General features: G+C 47.7%; 1 protein-coding gene across 6 annotated transcripts in view; it reads left to right on the top strand.

The window, feature by feature from the left end:
- The window catches only part of RCBTB1 (RCC1 and BTB domain containing protein 1), a 255,543-nt gene that overhangs the window by 215,342 nt on the left and 19,520 nt on the right, over positions 1-20,681 (top strand). Inside the window, exon 13 of one of the 6 annotated variants that reach the window (XM_078657362.1) lies at positions 10,065-10,123. The exons of the other annotated variants lie outside the window; for them this stretch is intronic. Coding sequence (XP_078513488.1) covers positions 10,065-10,115 — 51 coding nt within the window. The 3' untranslated portion in view covers positions 10,116-10,123. The remainder of the gene's footprint in view (positions 1-10,064; positions 10,124-20,681) is intronic. 6 annotated transcript variants of the gene reach the window in all.

Here is a 20,681-nt window from a genome sequence, read left to right as displayed (position 1 = left end):
GCCAATGATCCTTTGTCTCAGTCTAATAGAAAAGTTATTAATTGGGGTAAATACTGACCGTTTACAATGAACTGTGTGACGTATTAGTCATTAAGAAAATGTGGTAGTACTGTCCGTCATTGACTTCTTTTATGAACATAGCGATGAACATTTTTTGAAGGCTTTTCGATGTTCCCTAGTAGCCTAAGCAATATGTTCTCTGTTGTTTTCAAGAAAAAGGAAAGGATGAGATCTTATTTTAAAATAGCAGAATAAGTGGATTGCACAGCCGATTCAAACTAGAATGTATTCTAGATGTCGGCATATGACATTTTTTCATATGCCAATGTATACTAACACTATATTATTCTGTTTGTAAAGGCAATTTCGAGTGAGTGAGTAATTCCTTCCTTTCAGTGTGAACAGAATTGATTTTAATGCCATTTGATCCTAACACCAAATGTAACCCAGACTCTTTAATCACATGAAGTTAGGAACAAAGAGGCTCTTTGCTATAGAAAAATATCATCTACAGCCAGTGGTGTGATCTTCCTAACTTCATGCTTCATGGCCATTGAAAACACTGAGAATCAAGTCTCTTTGGATAATCGCAAATAGTAGCTCATTCATGCTTGTGAAATTAAATGAAGATGGATGTTCTTGCAGAAGATGGAGATCCTTGATGGATGCCTCTTTATAAGTTCCAATATTAGACTTATGGCCATTAACCTTTATTTTACCTCTGTTGTACGTGTCACAAGCAAGCCTTGCCAATTTCAATAACCCTGGGCCTATCCATCTTTTCTTAACATTAATTAGGTATACCCGCTAAGGTTACGAAATGTCCAACATTGTTGTCTGTGTCCCATGCTCTGTTTAGGTCCATCAAGATACTTGACACAACTTTTAATTTAGGCAAAAGAACAGCAAATCAACTACTAGCAATTTCATATCAGAGGATGCGCCCACAGAATGAAATTTTATTAAATTTTTAGGGTTTTTTCGAAAGCATAACAATGGTTTAATTTGTATTTCTGGGTAATTTTACAAGTATCTTAGTTTTGATGTCTTTTTACAGATGCTTATACCAAAACTTAAATAAAAATCTGAATCTGAAGTTCACCTGTTCTGCAGAACTTCAGGCTTTTTAAAGCAAGAGATGTAAGCTGTTCGCTTATGTTTACCATAGCCATTATTTTGTGCTCCTCATGAGCTTTATCTGATGTACATCTTACAAACAAATAGCTACTTTGATATGGATAGGGCAAGTCATTGGTCATTAAACTCAATTCACAAAACTTTTTTTATTTAAAGTCCTACATTTGCTCCTGTAGGGTTACACTATAGGGTTACATCTGTTTAGAGCACATTTTGGATTTTTTAGAAATTTGGACTCATGGAAATTTGCAACAGTGTAGCTCTCAGGTGCACTTGTATGTGAAAAAGTTTCAGCATATAGAAATGTAATGGGTGTACATTTCAGCATGAGGAGGACTACCACTTTTTGAGTGATGACAATGTTTTCTCCACAGCCAGATTTATTTTCCCCATGTGGAAACTCCTTACCCTACACAACCATCAATTTTTGATGTGTTGTCTCCTCATACCCTCTGTGGAAAAAAACACATTTGCTCACGATCTTTGCAGGAGCAGATATGTTCAAATGTTTAGGGTAAAATTGTTGGCGATTAACTACAAACCTGCGAGTCACATACTGGGTGTCTAGTCATACAAATGTTTTAACTCGCTGTGCCTGATCCCTTGTTTTCATGAGGGTTGTTTTTGAGTTTTTAAGATGTATTTTATTTTGCACTTATAATAAACCACTTGTTGGTCCTTAAATCAGGTAAAGTACAACAATTGAGAATTAGTACCTATGACCTTTGTCCCCACATATGTCTTTCTAATCCCTGCATTGGCAGTTTTTGCCTCCATGTCCCAGTCCTTAATTGGTGTTGTGGTTTGCTCTTCTGAAAAAAGAAGTTCACTTAAAAGCAAGCAAAAAAATTTCCTGGGACTATTTCTCTGCACACCCATTGATGCTACAGAAGGGAAGGTCTGTCCCTGAAATGTTCTCATTTTTACATCTTCTATCTGGATACAGTTTCTTTGGTTTTTGGTCTCTGGCTTTCATTCATTTTCTGAAAATGTGATTAAAGAATCGTTTTGGTGAAGATTGAGGAGTGATTTTCAACGCAAGTTATTCCTCCAGCATATAGCAAGAGGCAAACTGCAGAGAAGGACGACCGGGCAGGGTATTTCTTCCCAGCAATAATGAGACAGTGATTGGCTGTGCCTCAGATTCTGCATGATTTTACAATATTGTTGATGATACCCCTGTAGTATTTGACATAGCAAGGACTGGTGACCAGAACTGTTTTGCAGATTGTAAACTAAGGAAACTGTGCCCTAGAATTCTTCTGATTTAGAGTATCCGGTATATTATCTGCTTGAAATATTTTTTTAGTGAGGGGAGGTTTCACTGGTACATACACCATAGAACAGGACCACCATGTTGCTTGCATGTTTCTGGGTGCTTCTCAGACTAGCCTCAGTCCCATTACACATGAAAAGAAATTCTCATTGTGTACTTTTAATTTGGGTCACCTCTATAAACTTACTGTTTCGGCTTTGAGGGGTCTATCCTCAACGATGCTCCACTTTGTCTCAAGGTAGCGATCTGGTTTATGTAGTTTTGTGCAGACGGGAACCTTCATATGATACTCAAGGGGAAAGGTGGTCTTCCTAAGAAGGATTATCTTTTTTCATGGACCCTTCTTCAACTCTCTACAAACCATCTACAGGAACCACAATGCTACCATAGAAAAACTATCAATGCTGCATTTGCATTTCGGTGTAAGATCAATGTACAAACACGAAACTGCAAGATAATAGTGATGACCAAGGAGCTTTTGTCTGAGGCGCCACAGACCGCACTGAACCACAAGGAAAGTAGCACACTGAGAGAGCTGCTTTCTGAGGGGTTAAGGTGTGGAATTGGTGGAAGTGAGAGATGGCCATTGAGTTACAGTGATGATCGCCTTGCCCTGTTTAGGTCTGCATGACCATTGCTGTGTGTTTCAGGAGTGAGGTTTCATTAAACATTAAGGGACAGATTCCGATGTCGTTGGTAAGGGCTCCCGGTGGGGATTCAGTATTGTCGAATCCCATTCAGAATCCTTGCTTCCTGCCGAATCTTACAGTTTTCCCAACGACCAATTACGATGATCGAAAACCGTTCAAGCAGACTAAATCGGTTCCAAAAGGCATCCAGACAGCCCCAGTGTTTCAGAGAAGACTTGTGCAGCTCTACGGACACAGTTTCCAGATGAGCAATTACGATGACCGATTCGGACAGCCGTTCCGATTAGGTTTGTCCGAGATGAACCAGCTCGGGCCCCCCTTCACCTGTAGGCGTCTGAATATTGCCCGTGGGGTTCCCCACCATGCACAATGTGGTAGGCACCATGGGGTGCCTGCCAGAGGGTGCAGTGTTTTTCCCCAACCACCCCTTTTTAGGTCTCGCCTAGCGACGCGCCTAGCGACTATTGTTGTCGTCTTAGCTTCGGAATCGGGGTGGTGGGTTTTGTTGCCTCCCTGTCTCCTGCTCGCGTGCCTGCCCGGACAAGAGATGTCCATGGTGCGCTTTCACTTTCCCTCCCTCCCCCGTCGGCTCCAGATAATATTTGAAGCTCACGGGGATCCTGCATGGCATCAGCAGTCTCGGAGTCGGCTCACCGTTCTGTGATTCTGGGTAAGTCACTAATCCCCGTCTCTTCTGCCGTGTTTATGCTTTTCCCACAGTTGCGCTCTTCATTTTTTATGGGCTTCCCCAGGCGGAGGGCAAAGTTAGCCACGCCATAACTTCATTTGGCGCTTATGCTGCTGTGCCTTTTATTTCTCTGGCACGGCTTGTTACTTTACGCCTAGCACTTAGCTGCTGCTCGCTCGCCTCCCAGGGTGGGCGGCCTCCTGCTCTGTAGTGCCCAGATACCGACTCTGAACTGAGTGACGGCCGAGAGAGGTGATGCCTCCAGTTCCCCGGCACCTCACACACTTACATCAAACCTTTAGCCGCCTCGGGGGTCAGTCTCTCTCTTTCCTCCCGTTTCACTCCAGCTCTGCCTAGTCTTGTGTCGACTATACAACTCTAATGTGCTTGCTCGTCTCCTCTGGCTGTCTGCACGTCTGTCTCCCACGGGTGTGTACCTGTAACCAGTCTTTTTCAGAAGTCTATTCCTCAGGAGAATCCTGGATTCTCAGTTTCTTGCCTGTCTCCTCTCTCAGCCCCAGCGCCGCCCTCCGTGGGACTGACAGTATAAGCTCAGCTGATGGCTGCCTGTGTCCGCCTCACAAGGAAAGTGCGCGCAGGGAGGTCAGGCTTGCACAGGTAACTTTACTATAACCCCTACACTCCCATCGAGAGAAACTTTACTGTAACCCCTCCCTTCAAGCGTGGGCAACTTTTCTGTACCCTGGCCAAGCAATGAAATAGGTCTTGCATTTTTGTTTTCTTACAACGCAGCACATTGGTAATGGGGCTAATGTGTCTTCTTTTTGAAATGCGGGTAGTGCTCTAGAATCATGTCAAAGGGGCGTCCTTTTGTAACCTTTGGTTTCTCCTCTACCGTGTGCAGTTTGTTTCTCAGGGTTAGGCTGGGATCTGTTCTTAGTTAGCAATTGAATTTAGACTACATTACCAAGGTTGCACAAGTATGTGTGTTAAACATCTTGGAGATCCCTCCTGGAACCATGGGCACGTATGGCCATCCTTCATATTGACATTGTCTAGTTTGAAAAGTATAATTTGATTTCTGCTCTACGCTTCTGACTGAGTATGATTTATAATACCTTGAGCTAACCTAGCCTACATGGGCATTGAACTGGGTTCTGGAAAGAGGATGGGCCCTCTGGACTGCGGGAATCTTTGGGCGGATACAAGCATGCTGTGGGAATAGAGCATGCCTTCTTGTGTTTGTGTTGGCGGTTCAGTGGACTGTATGAGGCCCAGGGTTCGGTGCTGGAGCGAGGCATGTTGGTGTGCAAGAGTTCGATACAGGTCACTTGTACGTTGCCGTGAAGTGTGTTCCACCTTCTGATCAAGGCGGCCAGGCTTGCTCAATCTGCATTATTCACCTCTTGCAGAGAAAGCGACACAGTGACTGCCGCGAGCAGCATTAGGTTTAAAGTTACATTCTAGTGCTTCCTGGACTGAAATTCACAAGAAAAGCAGATTTGTAGGTTACAAATGTAAACAATGACTGATTGAGCAAAACCGCTTAATCATGGCGCCATAGAGCTTTGAAAGTAGTGTTTTTTTTGTCCAGGCTATTAAGTTTTCAACAGCCGCGGCTGCTATGTAACTTGTCTCGAAGTGCTATGACGCAGTCTACGTGTTGATAACTCCTAAAGGCCTTTTATTCACATTACAATTAACATTTACTCACTCTCCATATGTTTTCAAGACACAAGCTCAATTTCCCTCTTTTTCCTTTACCTGTTTGTTTCTGTACAACATGCTGAAAAATATAAGTTGCCAAACATCATTTTGCTTTGTTTCCCTATACCCAGTCATTTTTTGCTTCATACCCGCAGGATCCCAGCCTACAATTGTATATAGAATAGACTGTCAACTTTAAAAGACAAATGGCACGAGCAGCAGAACATCCTGCTCCTACATTTTCAATAGCAGTCACAAACATCTGTGGTTTTGAGCGTTGGCCAGCTCGCTGGGGTATACATTCCTTATTAAACATAGTTTGAAGTGATTGCTAGACTGATGTGACCTTAGTGGTACTTCTGTTTTTTTAAGCCGGTGATGTCTGGACACAAAATGTGTCTGTTTTTTTTGTCTAAAACCTTTAAATAAAAACACATATTTTAACTCCAAATGTGCCCTGCTTTTGATATGAGACACCAACTTAGTGCATGAATTTAGGTTTTGAGCCCATAGTCCTTCCAAACCCAGGGCTACCGTGCTGGAAGTGTAATTTCAGTCTAGTATGATTTAACTTTTTCTATGAAAAATGGAAGTCATAACTCCTTAGCCACAAAGGATATGCCTCACTCTGAACTTCTAAGATTTGGACAAATGCACTCGTGAATTGGTCAATTTTTTGTTACAGTGACTGCTTCCACCACACATAGATTTCAATGCTAAAAACAGCGAGGAGAAACGCCACCTTGGCAAAAATTTTCCTTTTAAAGATCATTTTTAAATTAATTAATTTAAATTTAATTTATTTACTTATTGTCCGGGCCACTAGAATTGTGCAATTCTGCTGCTGTGGCGTTTTCAGCAAATTTATATATTTGCTGCACTTGCTACACAATCCAGCATCTTCTGCATAATGAACAGATTTGCAAACAAATAGTGAACAAGCATTTGTAATGCAATAGGTCTTGCATTTGCAATGCAATAGGTCTCACATTTGCTCAAGTTGAAGCTATTGGCATTGTAAATGGCAATGCCTTTTATTTGTATTGGTTATCAAAACATAAATAAAAGGAATTGTCATTTACAATGTCAATAGCTTAAGCTCGCGTAAATGCGAGACCTATTGCATTGCAAATGCTTGTTTTAAATGGGAGCCCGTTTCCTTTCAGGACACAGGCTCCCGTTGAAGTCAATACGAGCCTGACCGAACAATGTTGGGCTGCATCGTAATCTGATTCACAGGACCCGATTCGTTTTGAAACCAGTCCAGAACCGATTCGTTCGGGATAGTTTCCTTACAACATCGGAATCGGCGCCTAAGAGACTAAAGTGTTCTTCATTCAGAAAGCAAATGGTGTAACTTTGCTGCTTCACTTAAATTCCCTTTGTCAGCCCTTTATGAATAAATAGCACAAAGAATGAGCAAATGGGCAAACCTGGTACGTTAGTAGAGGCATTACAACACTATTATGTGATGCCCCTGAAAGGTTGCTTCATGGGGGCACAGCATGTTGAATTTTGCCTATGCTTCTTGGGAACTGGTGTACATTATCTTATTTTAGTTTGGAAGATATTGCTGCAGAGTTCATAATATACTGTGGATAAGACTGCTCAGTGAGTGCCAGGAAGCTGCTCACTGGTAAGTCTTGGTCCCATTAGACCAATAAATCTGTGAGTTCTGCCTTGGTTTCTGGTTACAGAGAATCTGTGGGTTCCAGGATGATAATTGACATAGGAATCTGAAGGTATTGCATCAAGGTCTCCAGTCTGATATAGTCTCTTTCCACATATTATTCTGCTGGGGGTTCTGGTCCCTTCACTGTGACATTATGTTTGGTGGGAAACTCTCTTCCGACGTCCCAGGATTTGTTGAACTGTTCTACATCTGTGCCACCTAGACAGGCAGTCAATCCGTTAAAATTACCATAAAATTTGCCAAATAAATAATATAACAGCATTTAGTAAACAAACACAGGACCAAAATACATATAAAAAAATTATAAAACAAGTCGGCCAATATTATATGGAGTATTAACCACAGGATGATCAGTGTCACATCGTTGCCCAACCAGTTACAAATTGCTCCGAACCATATTGTGTATGTAATTTTCTATACCCCAGCAAACATTCACCTGCACAGTCCTAATGTTTAAGGAGGACAATCACTTGTACAGTTCATGAGGATGTGATAACCGTAAACTTACGTAACGCCTATTCGGCCTTAAGAAATATCATGACCTGGTTCGCCAATGCCTGTAGTTATGGCATGTCTAAATATGTGTTTATCATTCTAGGTTTTCGTTTTTTGTACATGCCTAAATCCCTAGTTTACCCACCTGCCTTTTGAGTTATGAGCTCTTGGGAATTCTAGGCCTCTATCCCAGTTCAGTGGTTCTACACTCAAAACTCAATAGTGCCCAGTTGAAGCTGTCCTCAGTCAAGCCTTGTTCCAAAGTAGACTTACCTTGAGGTAGTTGTGAAGTTTACATTAACAGAAGACTACTCTTGAGTCTAAGGTAATCATACAAGGTGGTGAAGTGACAATTTCCCAGGTAAAGGAAAGAGTCTCCAATTTTCAGGTTTTGTGGCATGTTTTTAAGAAGGAAAGAGTGGGAACTGTGCCCTCTACTTTAGACAAGAGGCCAATTAAATTGGGGGGTGGGCTGCCTTTGTTGTCTGGATAGTTATATAAACGTTCTCAAATGTGCACCACGTGTTCACAATTTGTTCTTTTTTGGTACTGATCAACGATGACTGGACAGAAGGCTGGCTGGCAGTCATTATAATAGGCACGCGTGATATTTCAGTTATGCTGGCGTAATTTCAGAAGTTATCCTTTTGCTTAAGCACAAAAATTGTGTAAAAGCAGAAAATGTGAGCAGCTCTTGTTTGTTACAGTTGTTTTTTTGCACAACATTTTACTGTGGAGTGCGTCCTCCAGCAAAAATTGATGCAAAGATGGGTTTTGCTTTAAGAGCGCAAAAGAATAAAAAATATATATATTTTATTATATTTATTGATTAATTTTAGGAAAAAGACCACATTACAGTTCAGTTACCCATCCCATCACCCCTCCCATTAAAAGCACACAAAAAAATTACACATATTCTGCACACCCATACTTTATAGGCTACACAGGCGCTGGTTCTGGTTTCCAATTTCTCTGCTTGATATTCCAGTTGAGGATCCACAATTCCTCCCTTCTGCATCTGGTTTCTTAAGAGGCGATCAGGTCCAATGCTTCTCCTTTATTTTGGACTGTAAAATAAGAGAATTGGATTTATGAAGGAGCAACTGTCTAGAAAATCAGCAGTAGTGTTCCAGGAGTCCTTTAATGTTAGACTGAAGTTTGACTGGACAGTCGACATGAAGGCTTTATGGCTGAGGAATTGCACCCTTAGTCTTCCACTGTTTAGTACCATTCGGCAGTTTACTTAGTATTGCTTTGATCAAGTCCTTGGTTCATTGACTTGGACATCTCTACTTCGGTAAACCTCATTAGTAAGGACTCAGGTGAGGGCAAGATTTTGGGGATTGGTGCCTTTATTATTTTACCACCATTCTCCATAATTTCTAGTTTTATGCCCCATCCATCCACCCTGAAAATTGGCCTTCCGTCCTTATATTGCCAGGGTATGCTTGCAAGGTTTCCAAACCTTCTTTTTAGTAGCTGTAATGGGTTGGGCAGGTCAACCATTTCTTGGATGTGAAAGTGCAGGAGTAATGGAAATTGCTGGTAAGTATTCTAGGCTTTTGTAGATGTCACTAAGGTAACACTTTGAGGCCACGTTTAGTGGTCTAACAACAGCTCATCTTCAGCTTATGAGGAGATCATGTTTTGATTAAAAAACACTTTATTACCTACATAAAAAATGTACAAAATGTATATACCATTCTTTATTTTCTTGGTGCTCTGATGACAGGTATAGGGCTTTTTGTGATGACCTTTCTGTATATTTGTTTGATTGTCCACATAACAGCTTTTTTGTGCTCCTAAGTTAAACTTGGCAGTTTAAGTTTGTGTAAATTACTATGAGAATTTTGTAAATTCACCAAAATATAGAAGTACAATCAAAAGTTAGGAGAAAATAATGAGTAGATTTTTGAATTTTAGAATCATTAGTTGCGTCATTCATTATGGCAATTTATATTCCCTAAGTGGTGCTTCATGCATTTACTAGGCAAATAATTGTTCTAGACTAGGCATGTACTTCTTAACAAATGTTCATCCCAGTAAATGAACTATGATACATTTAGTAGTAACATCTTTCAGTGGGTACATTAATCTGAGTTTCTTGCCAGTGTTTGGTGGTTATGGAAAGGCTACAAGGGCAGTCGCATGTTATTTGATGTTTGTGATAATTTCCCAAATCCTCCTTTTCAGGATTACATAAATTTGGTCTGTAGGCATGATGGTGAATACATATGTTGAGACGTAGCCCAGTGCAAGTGTCTGTACACTCTTCCAAACTCTCCTAGGCTTCAGAACTCTTTGTATAGCTTGATTTATTTTGTTTTGTGGACAGGAGTGGTGATGTAAGGCGGGTGCGGTTTGTGCCGTGATAAGATACAGAATGCAATACTTTAAGCAGTTCACATATTGTATTCTAAGACTTAGAATGTCTCCTGGTTCCTCCTGTCATTGTAGGGGGATAGAAATGGTTGTACCCCATGTAAGGATCGGAAATGGGAGCTCTGACATTACAGGTAAGTGTAACTTGTTCTTGCTGTACTGTCTTGTGGAAGACACTGTGAGGTTATGATGTGGCAAATACTTTTTATGTTACCAATGTGTCTTCCCGAACCAAGATTGTTGGGATAGACTCCTAGTAATGTGAGAGTCCAACATACTACTTGGATTTATACTTTGATTTACAGGATTGACCCTCTAGAAGTGGAGATTTTGGTTTAGTTGTGCTAGTACAGACAGAGAAAGGAAAGAAAGTAAGAAACATCTTGTTCTGGTGAAATTTAAGGTCAGAGTGCCAAAATTTGCCTGGCATCCAAAAAACCTAGTCACTTTTATCAGTTTAAGAAAGAAATAAGGGCAGTCCTTTTAAACCTGTATAGTCTTTCTACATTTCTCAACCTCATTTAAAAGTTCTTCTCTTGTCATTACTTAGCATCTCTTTCTGTATCCATGTGACTGACTTAAAAAACAATTATTTTCTGCTTCGTTTCTTTGTAACTTTGTTTCATATTCTTCACTGGCATCTCTAGTCAAAAAAGAGAAACATAAGTTCGCTAGCACATTTTTTTTTTTTGTAAAATTTTTATTTTGAATTGCAGAAGAGAACAAACAAAGGGCTGCGGAGGAACCGCACAGTACTCAAGAGCAGGGTAAAATCAGTGTCCACACAGCAGCAGCGTGCCAAACTATATTACAAGCATATCCAGTCCAGGAGCGAGACAACGTAGCAATTAGGACCACTGTACAAAGCGTACTACAAGCCTATCATTAGGCCAGGCCATCCAGGACAACCAGTGCTGCAATATGCTGGACCCCAATCCCCCATATTCCACACAAGCGGTGCAGATACTCAGTTCGAGGAACCTCCACAGCCCAAAAAACCAAAACAACCAACTGTCCTATCCCACCCCTTCCCTCCCCCCTGGTGGTGACGCCATTCACTCAACACTCAGTCCACATCTATATTACACTTGAAAGAGGTGCATTGACCTCAATGAAGCCGGACATACCGCCGAGGGTAACCCCTTAGAAAGAAAGTTAACCAGGGGACCCCACTGAAATCGGAAATTCTTATACTGGCCAAGGAAGATGTCCGCCACTCTTTCCAAACTGAGCAACCTCCATAGTCGCGCATGCCACAATGATACCGCCGGGGCATCCTTCTTCTTCCAGGCCGCAGCCAGCGTGAGCTTCGCAGCGCCGAGGCATAGCCACAAAATCTTTTTATCTGCCCTGGTCTGATAAACAAGGCCAGGGTCACGCAGCCCTAGCAGGACACAAGCCATAGAAGCATCAATGGGATAAGACAATATGTCCTTTATATGGAAGAGGATTTCCTCCCAGTACGGACGGATCACCGGACAGTCCCACCAGATGTGGCGGAAGTCTCCCAGAAGGCCGCATCCCCTCCAGCACTTATCCGAGGTCGCCGGGAAAATGCGGTGAAGCCTAGTCGGGCACATATACCATTGCATGACCGTCTTGAGATGGGCTTCCCTCAGGTGCAAGGAATGGTTAAAGGTCGTCAGGTCACGCCATAGCGCCGACCATTCCACATCCGAGACATCTCGCCCCAGCATTTCTTCCCATTGCCCCATATAACGAGGTCGAGGAGCTATCGTCGATTGAAGCAACAACTGGTATATGAAGGAAATGGCCCCCTTCATGGCGGATGTCCGTAATATAAAGGCTTCAAACGGCGTCGGCGGTCTCGTAGCCGCTTCCACCACTCCAGGTGACGTAGCCCAGTGAAGCAGCTGAACATGCCGGAATTGTTCAGTCTGGGGGACCCCATAATCTCTCATACAGTTAGCGAAAGTGAGGGTGTCCAGGCCGTGGAACAAATGGGTCAACGCCCGACACCCCCCCTCCCTCCACACCTCAAACGGCCCTTCATGAAGTGCCGGTGGGAAAGCCGGGTTGTAATGCAAGGGCGTAAACGGCGAAGGGAACGTGGTCCAACGGTCGTCCGCCGCTAGTGAGTCCCATACCTTCAACACCGTGCTTGTAGGAGTGCTTATATATGCGTTGAGAGGGCGGTCCTTCTTTGGTTTCCAGGCTAAGTCCCAGATCGACCTGCCGGCAACGCATCGGTCCATATGGAGCCAATGTTTCTCGGAGGTTTGTTGCGACCACTCTACCAACACTCTCAGTTGCGCCGCTTTGTAATATAACTGCAGGTCAGGGAGCCCAACTCCACCCTCTGATCTCGATCGGCGGAGAACCGCATAGGAGACCCGTGCCTGACCCCCTTGCCACACGAAACGCAATAAATGAGTCTTGAGCCGCCGAAAGAAATCGCTATCTATGGGGATAGGCAATGCCTGGAACAAATATAAGAATTTAGGGAGGAGAACCATCTTCACGGCATGGATTCTGCCCAGCCATGACAGAAATGTTGGTTTCCATCTGTCCAATTCCGCCCGGGATTTCGCCAACAAAGACGGGAAATTGGCCTGGAACAGCCCGCTCACCGTCGGAGTCAGATGGACCCCCAGATAGACAAGCGAACCTGTGGCCCAGGCCAACGGAGTCAGCGGCCGTACCCGATCCCTCTCGACCTGCGAAAGGGTAAGATTCAGGATGTATGACTTGCTATAGTTGACCTTAAAGCCTGCCACGTCCTCAAATTCCAATAAGACCTCCCTAATGCACTGCAGCGAGCTTTCCGGATCAGTAATAGAGAACAAGACGTCGTCCGCGAAGAGCGAAATCTTATGCTGTTCCCCCGCGAATGGCAGACCTCGGATCCCGTCATGCTCCCGCACCGCCACCGCCAGCGGCTCGATGCTCAGCGCGAACAGCAGGGGGGACAGAGGACAACCCTGTCTAGTGCCTCGAGTGTGAGTAAAGAACGCTGACATATGACCATTCACCGCAACCCGGGACCGGGGGCAGCAAAAATTAGCCTTCACCATAGTGATGAAAGTCTCCGAAAAACCAAAGGCAGTCATGGTGTTGAACAGGAAACCCCAGTCCACCCTATCGAAGGCCTTCTCGGCGTCCAGACCCACTAGGACCGCCGGTATACGAAATCTTTCCGCCTTTTCTATTAGATGCACCACCCGACGTGTGTTATCATGCGTCTGGCGCCCCTTGATGAAGCCAGACTGGTCCGGATGGATTAGCGCCGGCATAAGGTCTTGTAGCCTACGCGCCAGGATCGCCGAGTATAGTTTGGCGTCCAAATTAAGAAGCGCTATCGGGCGAAAGGAGGCGCAGTGCGCTGGATCCTTCCCCGGCTTCGGCAAGACCGTAATCATCGCCTCCGCCAGGGAGCCAGTAGAGGAACCGGAGGTGGCCATGTCATTAAAGAGGGTGACCAAGAAATCGCAGATCTCGGAAGCGTAAGATTTATAGAACACAGCGGTGTAACCGTCCGGGCCAGGCGCCTTGTGAAGCTTCAAGTTCGTAATAGCATCCAGCACCTCCTCCCTGGTAATCGGGGCCCCTAAGAGCTCGTTCCATTCCTTGGACACCTGCGGGAGGGGCAGACGCCCCAGGTACTCCCTCTGGGCCGCTGTTTCCAGCCTTTCCCCCTTATATAGATCCGAGTAAAAGCGTCCGAAGATGGCCGCCTTTGTTTCGTCCTGATGCTGCAACTGTCCCACAGAGTCGCGGATCCCCCCAATGTACTCACGTTCCCGTCTGTCACGAAGCTGTCGGGCCAAGTGCCTCCCCACCTTGTTACCACAAGAGTAGGACTGTCGGCCCAACCTCAGTAGGGTGAACTCCGCCCTGTTATTGTAATGTGCCCTCAGTTTCCCTCGCACCGCCGTGAGAGGCCGGAGGGTCACCCTCGAGGGGTTGAGTTTATGCGCCTGCTCGAGAGGAGCCAATTCAGCCTCCAGGGCCTCCCTTTCCTTGCGTCGCAACCTATTGAGGTGTGCATTAAGGCCCAAGCTAGTGCCCCTGATTGACGCCTTAAAGGCATCCCACGTGTTGGATACTGAGGTATCGGACGTCGGATTGAGGGCAAAGAACTCCCTAATGGCCACCCGCAGCGCCTTGTTAGAAGCCTCGTCCCGAAGTACCGAAGCTGGGAAATACCATTTCCGTTGCCCGGTGTCTGCCGACGACCAGCGCAGAGTAAGCACCAGCATGCTGTGGTCCGAGACCGAGATGGGCAGTATGGTGGAGTCAAGGACATCTCCTCTAAGAGCCTGGCTAAGGAATATATGGTCCAAACGTGAATATGAGTGGTGTACATGAGAAAAAAACGTGTAATCCCTGGACGTTGGATGCAGAAACCGCCACCCATCAACCAACCCCATTTCCGCAACTTTTTGCCGAGACATCTCAGAGAACACCCCAGTATCCGCCCTGCGAGCGCCAGAGCAGTCCAGCGCCCCGTCCCACACCAAATTACAGTCCCCCATGAGGAACAACTGCCCTTCAACAAAATCCCCCACTTTATGCAGCAAGCCTTGCAAAAACTTATTCTGGCCAGTATTAGGAACATACATCACAACAAAAGTACAAAGCCTCCCCTGAACCAGCCCCTTCACCATCAACCAGCGGCCCTCCCTGTCCGTGCGTATCGCCACAGGCTGAAAATGCAGCGAAGCATGGAAGAGGAGGGCCACCCCCTTATGCTTTGTGGATGCAGAGGATCTGTATATCAGGGGATATGCCTTATGCTTAAGATGCAGCTCATCTTTGCGTGTAAGGTGAGTCTCCTGAAGCCCCACTATATCCAATTGGTGGTCCGTTATATACTTCCACACCTTTTGCCTCTTCTGCGGAGAGTTCAGTCCCTTAACATTCCAGGTCCCTAAGCTAACAGGCATCGTGAGACAAAAAACAAGAACCCTCTATGATTCCGGGACATGCCCTCCTCCCCCGCCAGAAGGTACCCTGGTCACAACACGAATTAAAATCACGCTCCCGCCAACCCTCCTCCCCGCAATCCCAACCTCGAGCCCCATGCCAAATCGCCCCGCATCTCTCATACCAACAGCGCCTCCCAACTTCCCGCTCACCACCACATGATACAATCCACAATACTTCCGCGTCACCACCAACACCCCCCCTCACCCCCAACCCCAACACCCCAAACAGCCCCCCCAAGACCCTCCCCCCCCCGGAAACCCCCAAACAAACCATCAGAAGTCCAAAAAAGTCCTCCAAGGGCTGGCGAGGAGACATCAGCCGATGTCCCCCATAGGCCTCGTACCTGGGTGTCTTCTCATAAAGTACATACGAACCCACGGTACCTGCATTGGTGCGTCCCTCCGACGCCAGTCCAAACATTCTTCAGAAATCACGCCGCCCCGGAACCCAGCTGAGAGGCAGAGAGCGTGGCGCTGGCAACCGAAGCCACCGCGTTGACCCGTTCTTGCATGCTGGCCGTCCTATCAGGCAACCCCCTCCCCCCCTCCCCACCCACCCTGTGCCAGGAGGGGGACCGTCGTCGGCCCCTCGCAGGAGGACTCCTATCGCCGGGTGAAGTTTCCGGCTCGTCGATTCCCAGGAGATCCCGTGCCACTTGAAGGGACCTGATCTGTTCAAGCCTATTATTCCACCGGAAGATGATGCGGAACGGGTGGCCCCAAGAATAAGCAATGTTGCGCTCCCTCAAAAAGGCAGTCACAGGCCGGAATTCATGCCGTTTCCGTAGAGTGGAAGCCGCCAAATCTTGGTACAATTGCGGATGATGTCCACGAAACAGGATGGAAGGAGCCTCCCGCGCCTTCTTCAGGATGCGCTCTTTCAACTGAAAATCGTGGATGCAGACTAGGATGTCAGGCGGAGGGCCCCCCCCCGCGCCTAGGTAGACCAACCCTATGAGCCCTGTCCATCTTGACGTCGGTAATTTCTTCGTCTCCCAAGACCTGTTGGAATAGCGCCAGGACATAGCCTCTCAGATCACCAGACTCCCCGTCCCATGGCACCGACTTAATACGGATGTTGTTCCGCCTGGAGCGGTTCTCCAGGTCCTCCGCATGGGACTGCAGGTCCAGATTCTGTTCCCTGAGACGTAGCACATCCTGTTGCAACTGATGAACATCATTCGCCAGGGTGAGATCATGGTCCTCCAGAGTGGCAACCCTCTCGCCCACCCCATCCAGGTCTCTCCTCACCTCCCTAAGGTCCGATGCGAGTTGAGACCGTAGCTCGGAGATATCATCTTTGATGGACGCAAACAGCTCGGTCATGAAGGCTTTGGTGGCCGGAGCCTCATCGTCCCTCGACGTGGACGAGGAACCCGCCCCAGGGGACGGCGGGGGTTGGGAGCCCTTGAGCTGGCCATCCTTGCCATTCCTCCCCTTCCGCGGGACGCCCGCCATCTCCAGACCAATCGCACGCTATTCCCCAAGTCAATCGCAATCCGCTGATGAGCACAACCCACCGTGCCAGTCGTCGTCCGCGGAGTGAAGCAACCGAGATGGGCCTCCACACCCCTGCTCCACACCGGCAGCCTCACCAAGCCCTTCCCAAGGCGCTGTGCCCGTTGCAATAGTCCTGCTCCCCTTCACGGTCAGTACATCCGAGTCAGCAGCAGCCCCAACCAGGTCACTGTACCTCAGGGCGGGGGTCTCCAGGAGCAAGAGGACGCAAGAGGCCGCCCCACGAATCCGGGCCACTGCGGACGGTCCTCCACGCGATCTCCCCTCACCACTCGATCCCTCTGTGCCAGGTCTCAAAGCGCCGGAGCCGCAGCCACAGGCCTGCACCACTCTTCCGTCTCCACACCCGGGCCGTCAATAGCCTGCTCCAGGACACCGCAATGTAGCGAGGAAGGCCCCCTTAGACAAGGCGGGACCACGCGAATCCGATCCTCTACCGGACCCCACGCCCGATGGCGCTAAGCGTGTAGCTCCACACAGTGCCACCGGCCCGATCCACACTCGAGGCCAGGCCGCAAGGACGTCTCCCAAGCACCGTGCCCCCTCCGTGTCTCCAGGGCATCCGTTTCAGCGCCTCTACAACAGTTAGGCACTCCGGCCCAAGCGCACTTCGCTCTGGGTTCACCCGCGGCCGCAGTCCGCCACGGGCCCGCCCTGATGGCCGCCCCGCAGGACGAGGCACTCCGCCACCAGTACTGTCCCGCTGCGCGGCCAGTGCGAGCGAGACGCCTCCCCAGCGGGACTCCTTCGCGATCCGACGGCCCTCTCCGCTCGTCAATGCGATAGTCCGTGTCCTCCCTTATTCCCTCCAGGCGCTCACCTCCGTCTCTCCAGCGGCTTCACTGCGCCTCTGAGGCTCGCCCAACTCCACCGATCCGCGCTCTGTCCCGGCAGGTCACGACACTCGGGGCCCCGCACCGCTCAGTCCCACTCGTGAGGGCGGGCAGGGGGGGGGGGAACCGCCCCCGGACAGCTCCGCCACTGAACCCAGGCTCCGCGCCAGTCAGCCGACCGGCCTGCACCTCGCCTCGCCTGCCGCTTGCCCGCACTTCCGGTGCGGCGTCCTCGCCTACGCCAGTCCGGCGTCCGCTAGGCCTCCACTCGTCGCAGACTCAGCAGCGAACTCCGCTATACAGGACGTTCCGAGAAGCGAGCTCGCCCGCTCGGAGTCTGCCCCTAAGCTCCGGGACCCTCCAGCCTCGAAACCGCCAGTCCAGGTACGGTTCCGGGGGTGCTATTCGGTGCTTTTTCTAGATCGGCGCCGGAGGGACCGCAAGGTGCGTCTTACTCCTCCGCCATCTTCGCTAGCACATTTTTATTCTGTATCTGCCTCAACGTTTATCTTTTTTTCTGATTTGTCACAGAATGCTCTGAAGTTACTGCAAGGCGGCACATTTGGGACTTCTATTTCCCTATTTTTTTTAAATGGAATTTGACTAATAAATTATGGTGGGGGCTCCAACTTTGTTGAAACCATGCTTAGTCTGGTTTCCAACGGTTAGGTCTACCACCTAACTGCTGCCTCACCTTTGCAGGATGCTACGCCAGTTGGGGTAGAGCATGAATCTCTGGTGAATACTGATGCACCCAATGGTTTCACATGTATTTATAAGGATCAAGGAGAGCTAGCAAGATCTTGGGAAGTTGACCGTGGCTTACATTTTACCTCCTGAAGCTCTAGCTGCAGATTCCTCACCTTTTGAATATTCTCCAGGTGTCAGACTGGTTATGGTTTTCCACAGTACCTATGCGTGCCAAAAGATGGCTCCGTGCAGCTCCGCACTGACACCACCAGGCATGGATCTGGACCTTCCCTCGTCTCTCATAGACTTTTCAATTGCCATAATTTCTTACAAACTTTCCAGTGTGCAGCGGAAATGTCATCCCCTAAGACAAGAGATTTTAAACCCTTTAATAACTGTCAAACGCAGAAATCTGTGACAGGTGCCCAACAGGTTTGTCTGTAGTGTCTGTGTTCAGGCCTCGATTACAAGACCTGCGAAAACTGTGCATCATTAACCCTGAAGTCCATCAGGGAGCACAAAGTGAAACTTTGTCGCCACATATAAGAAGACACAATGTCAAGACTGTTTCAAGTCCCTCTCCACATCCAAGGCTCGATCCTGTTCACAAAGTCTATATAGCTGCTCTACCGGCCAGTTTTTGTGGTGCTCCAAGTCTTCCAGTAAGCACAGAAGAAGTGGAGTTCTGTTCCTTCACAGTATTCCCACTCCCCTGATAAAGATCGAAAGCGGCGCCAACAACTGCGCTCCTGCACTTGAAGTCAGTCGACTTTAGAGCATTTCTGCTGTTGGGTCCAGCACAATCCAAGTTTCCAGGGCGTTCTGCAATGCTGCTGCTCCAGATCATCTTCTGGTGTATCTCTGGGCCCCATGGAGTTGAGAGGCCCTCCATCTGGACTTTCTCTCTCTGCGCCAGCCCACTCCTGCCCTCAGTGTCGGTTACGGTGCCTTCAATCAGGCCAGGCCCAGGTGCGTTGACCTCACTGCCCTAAGAGGTGACCCGATTGTCCTCTCCGACGCCGGTCTGATTTCGACCAACACCTGCCTGGATCCAACTGAGGTGCAAGTCTCTGTTCTAGCTTTACCACAAGGCAGGCAACATTTCCTATATTCCCTTATTGGGATCGACTTCAATAGTGAATGTGACCAGGGTGCCGAGTTTGCTCAACCCTACGCTGAGGATAATTGGTATGAGGACTTCAGGACGCTAGTGGGCCAGATACCTATCTGGAGACAGCCCTTCTACCTCCTCCCATCTGTCACTGAAAAATCTGCCTCCTACACCATGGTTATGCTTAAGGCAGCTGAAGTCCTTGACCTTCAGCTTCCTATCATGGATATGAAAACCAGTGTACTAACAGAGGTTCTACAACTGGGCCAGACTGCTTCTGAGCCCCTTCTCCTTTTCAATAGGCTCTCCTCAATGCTTGTACCAATCCTTGCACTGGCCTTCTACTTAACACACAAATTGCCAGGTGCCATCTTCCTGCTCTAGGTGACCTATTCTTTTTGTCGCATCACCACTTGTTAAAGTGCCTTGTCGTGCTGGCCTCCATCAGCCAGATCAACATCAACAATGTTACCACCACTCTCCCTGACAGGGTATCAAAGCATGTGGAGATGTTTGGGATGTTTCCATTTTCCTCAGCCAGTTTGGCCCTGTGATTGGTCAACACCTCCTGTTTAATGGGCCATTACATCCACACCCTTTGGTATTTAGGGTCACAAGTCCAACCTGATGTATGGAAGACTTTCACCATGTCCTTTCGTAGGCAATTCAAAATGTTTGTGATGCGGCCAAGCTCACAATTCTTTGTGGCTTCGACACCACAGACTCAGTGGGGCGAGCTATAGGCCAGGGTTGCCATTTATCACCGTGTGTGGCTGCGATCGACTGGGTTCTTCGGCGACGGGAGCTCTCCCTGATGAACATGTCATTCGATGGGTCTTGCCTTTTTGAGGACAAGGCTGATTCTTTATCGCTTCCAGGAGAGTAGAGCAACGCTCATTCTCTAGGCGTCTCCTTGCCACCCACAACACTTCCACCATTACATTTGCATGTTTCGGCCGAAGCATCCTGTACCTCTGGCCTGTCCCGCCCCAATAGGGAACCCATCAGTTTTGCATGTGAGGCCCGGTGCCTACCGGTCCCACTTGCCCGTGCCGTTCAATCCACCCCGCCCCACCTGCCAAACATCCTTAGCATACCCTTACATGGTCATAGCCACCTGGTAGTAGGCAGAACCCACCAATTCCTACTTGGGGTTGGCAAGCAATCGCGTCGGACATGTGGGTTCTGAAAATTGTTTGCAAAAGTTATGCCTTCCCTTTACTTCCTTTTCTGCCATACCTTCCACCATCTACCCAGTAACGTATGGTGGGCATCTCACCATTTTGCTGCAGAAAGTGCAAGCACTTTTGGTCAAAGGGGCTGTTGCGAGAGTGCCAGCATGAGAAGTAGGGTGTGGTTTTTATTCCTGCTACTTTCTGGTGCCTAAGAAAGACTGAGGTCTTCGGCCTATTCTGGATGTGCACCCCCTCAACCCCTTCCTATGGAAGAAGGAATAGAAAATCCTCGCCCTGACCCAGGTCCCTGGAAACTAGATGGTGGTGTTGAACCTTCAGGACGCCTCTTTCCATATACTCATCCTGCTGGCCCATCAGTGCAGCCTGCGGTTCATGGTGGGAGGACATTCAGGCTC

This window comes from Lissotriton helveticus, chromosome 8 (assembly GCF_964261635.1).
Source record: "Lissotriton helveticus chromosome 8, aLisHel1.1, whole genome shotgun sequence".
NCBI lineage: Eukaryota > Metazoa > Chordata > Amphibia > Caudata > Salamandridae > Lissotriton > Lissotriton helveticus.
This window is presented reverse-complemented; position numbering and strand designations above follow the sequence as displayed.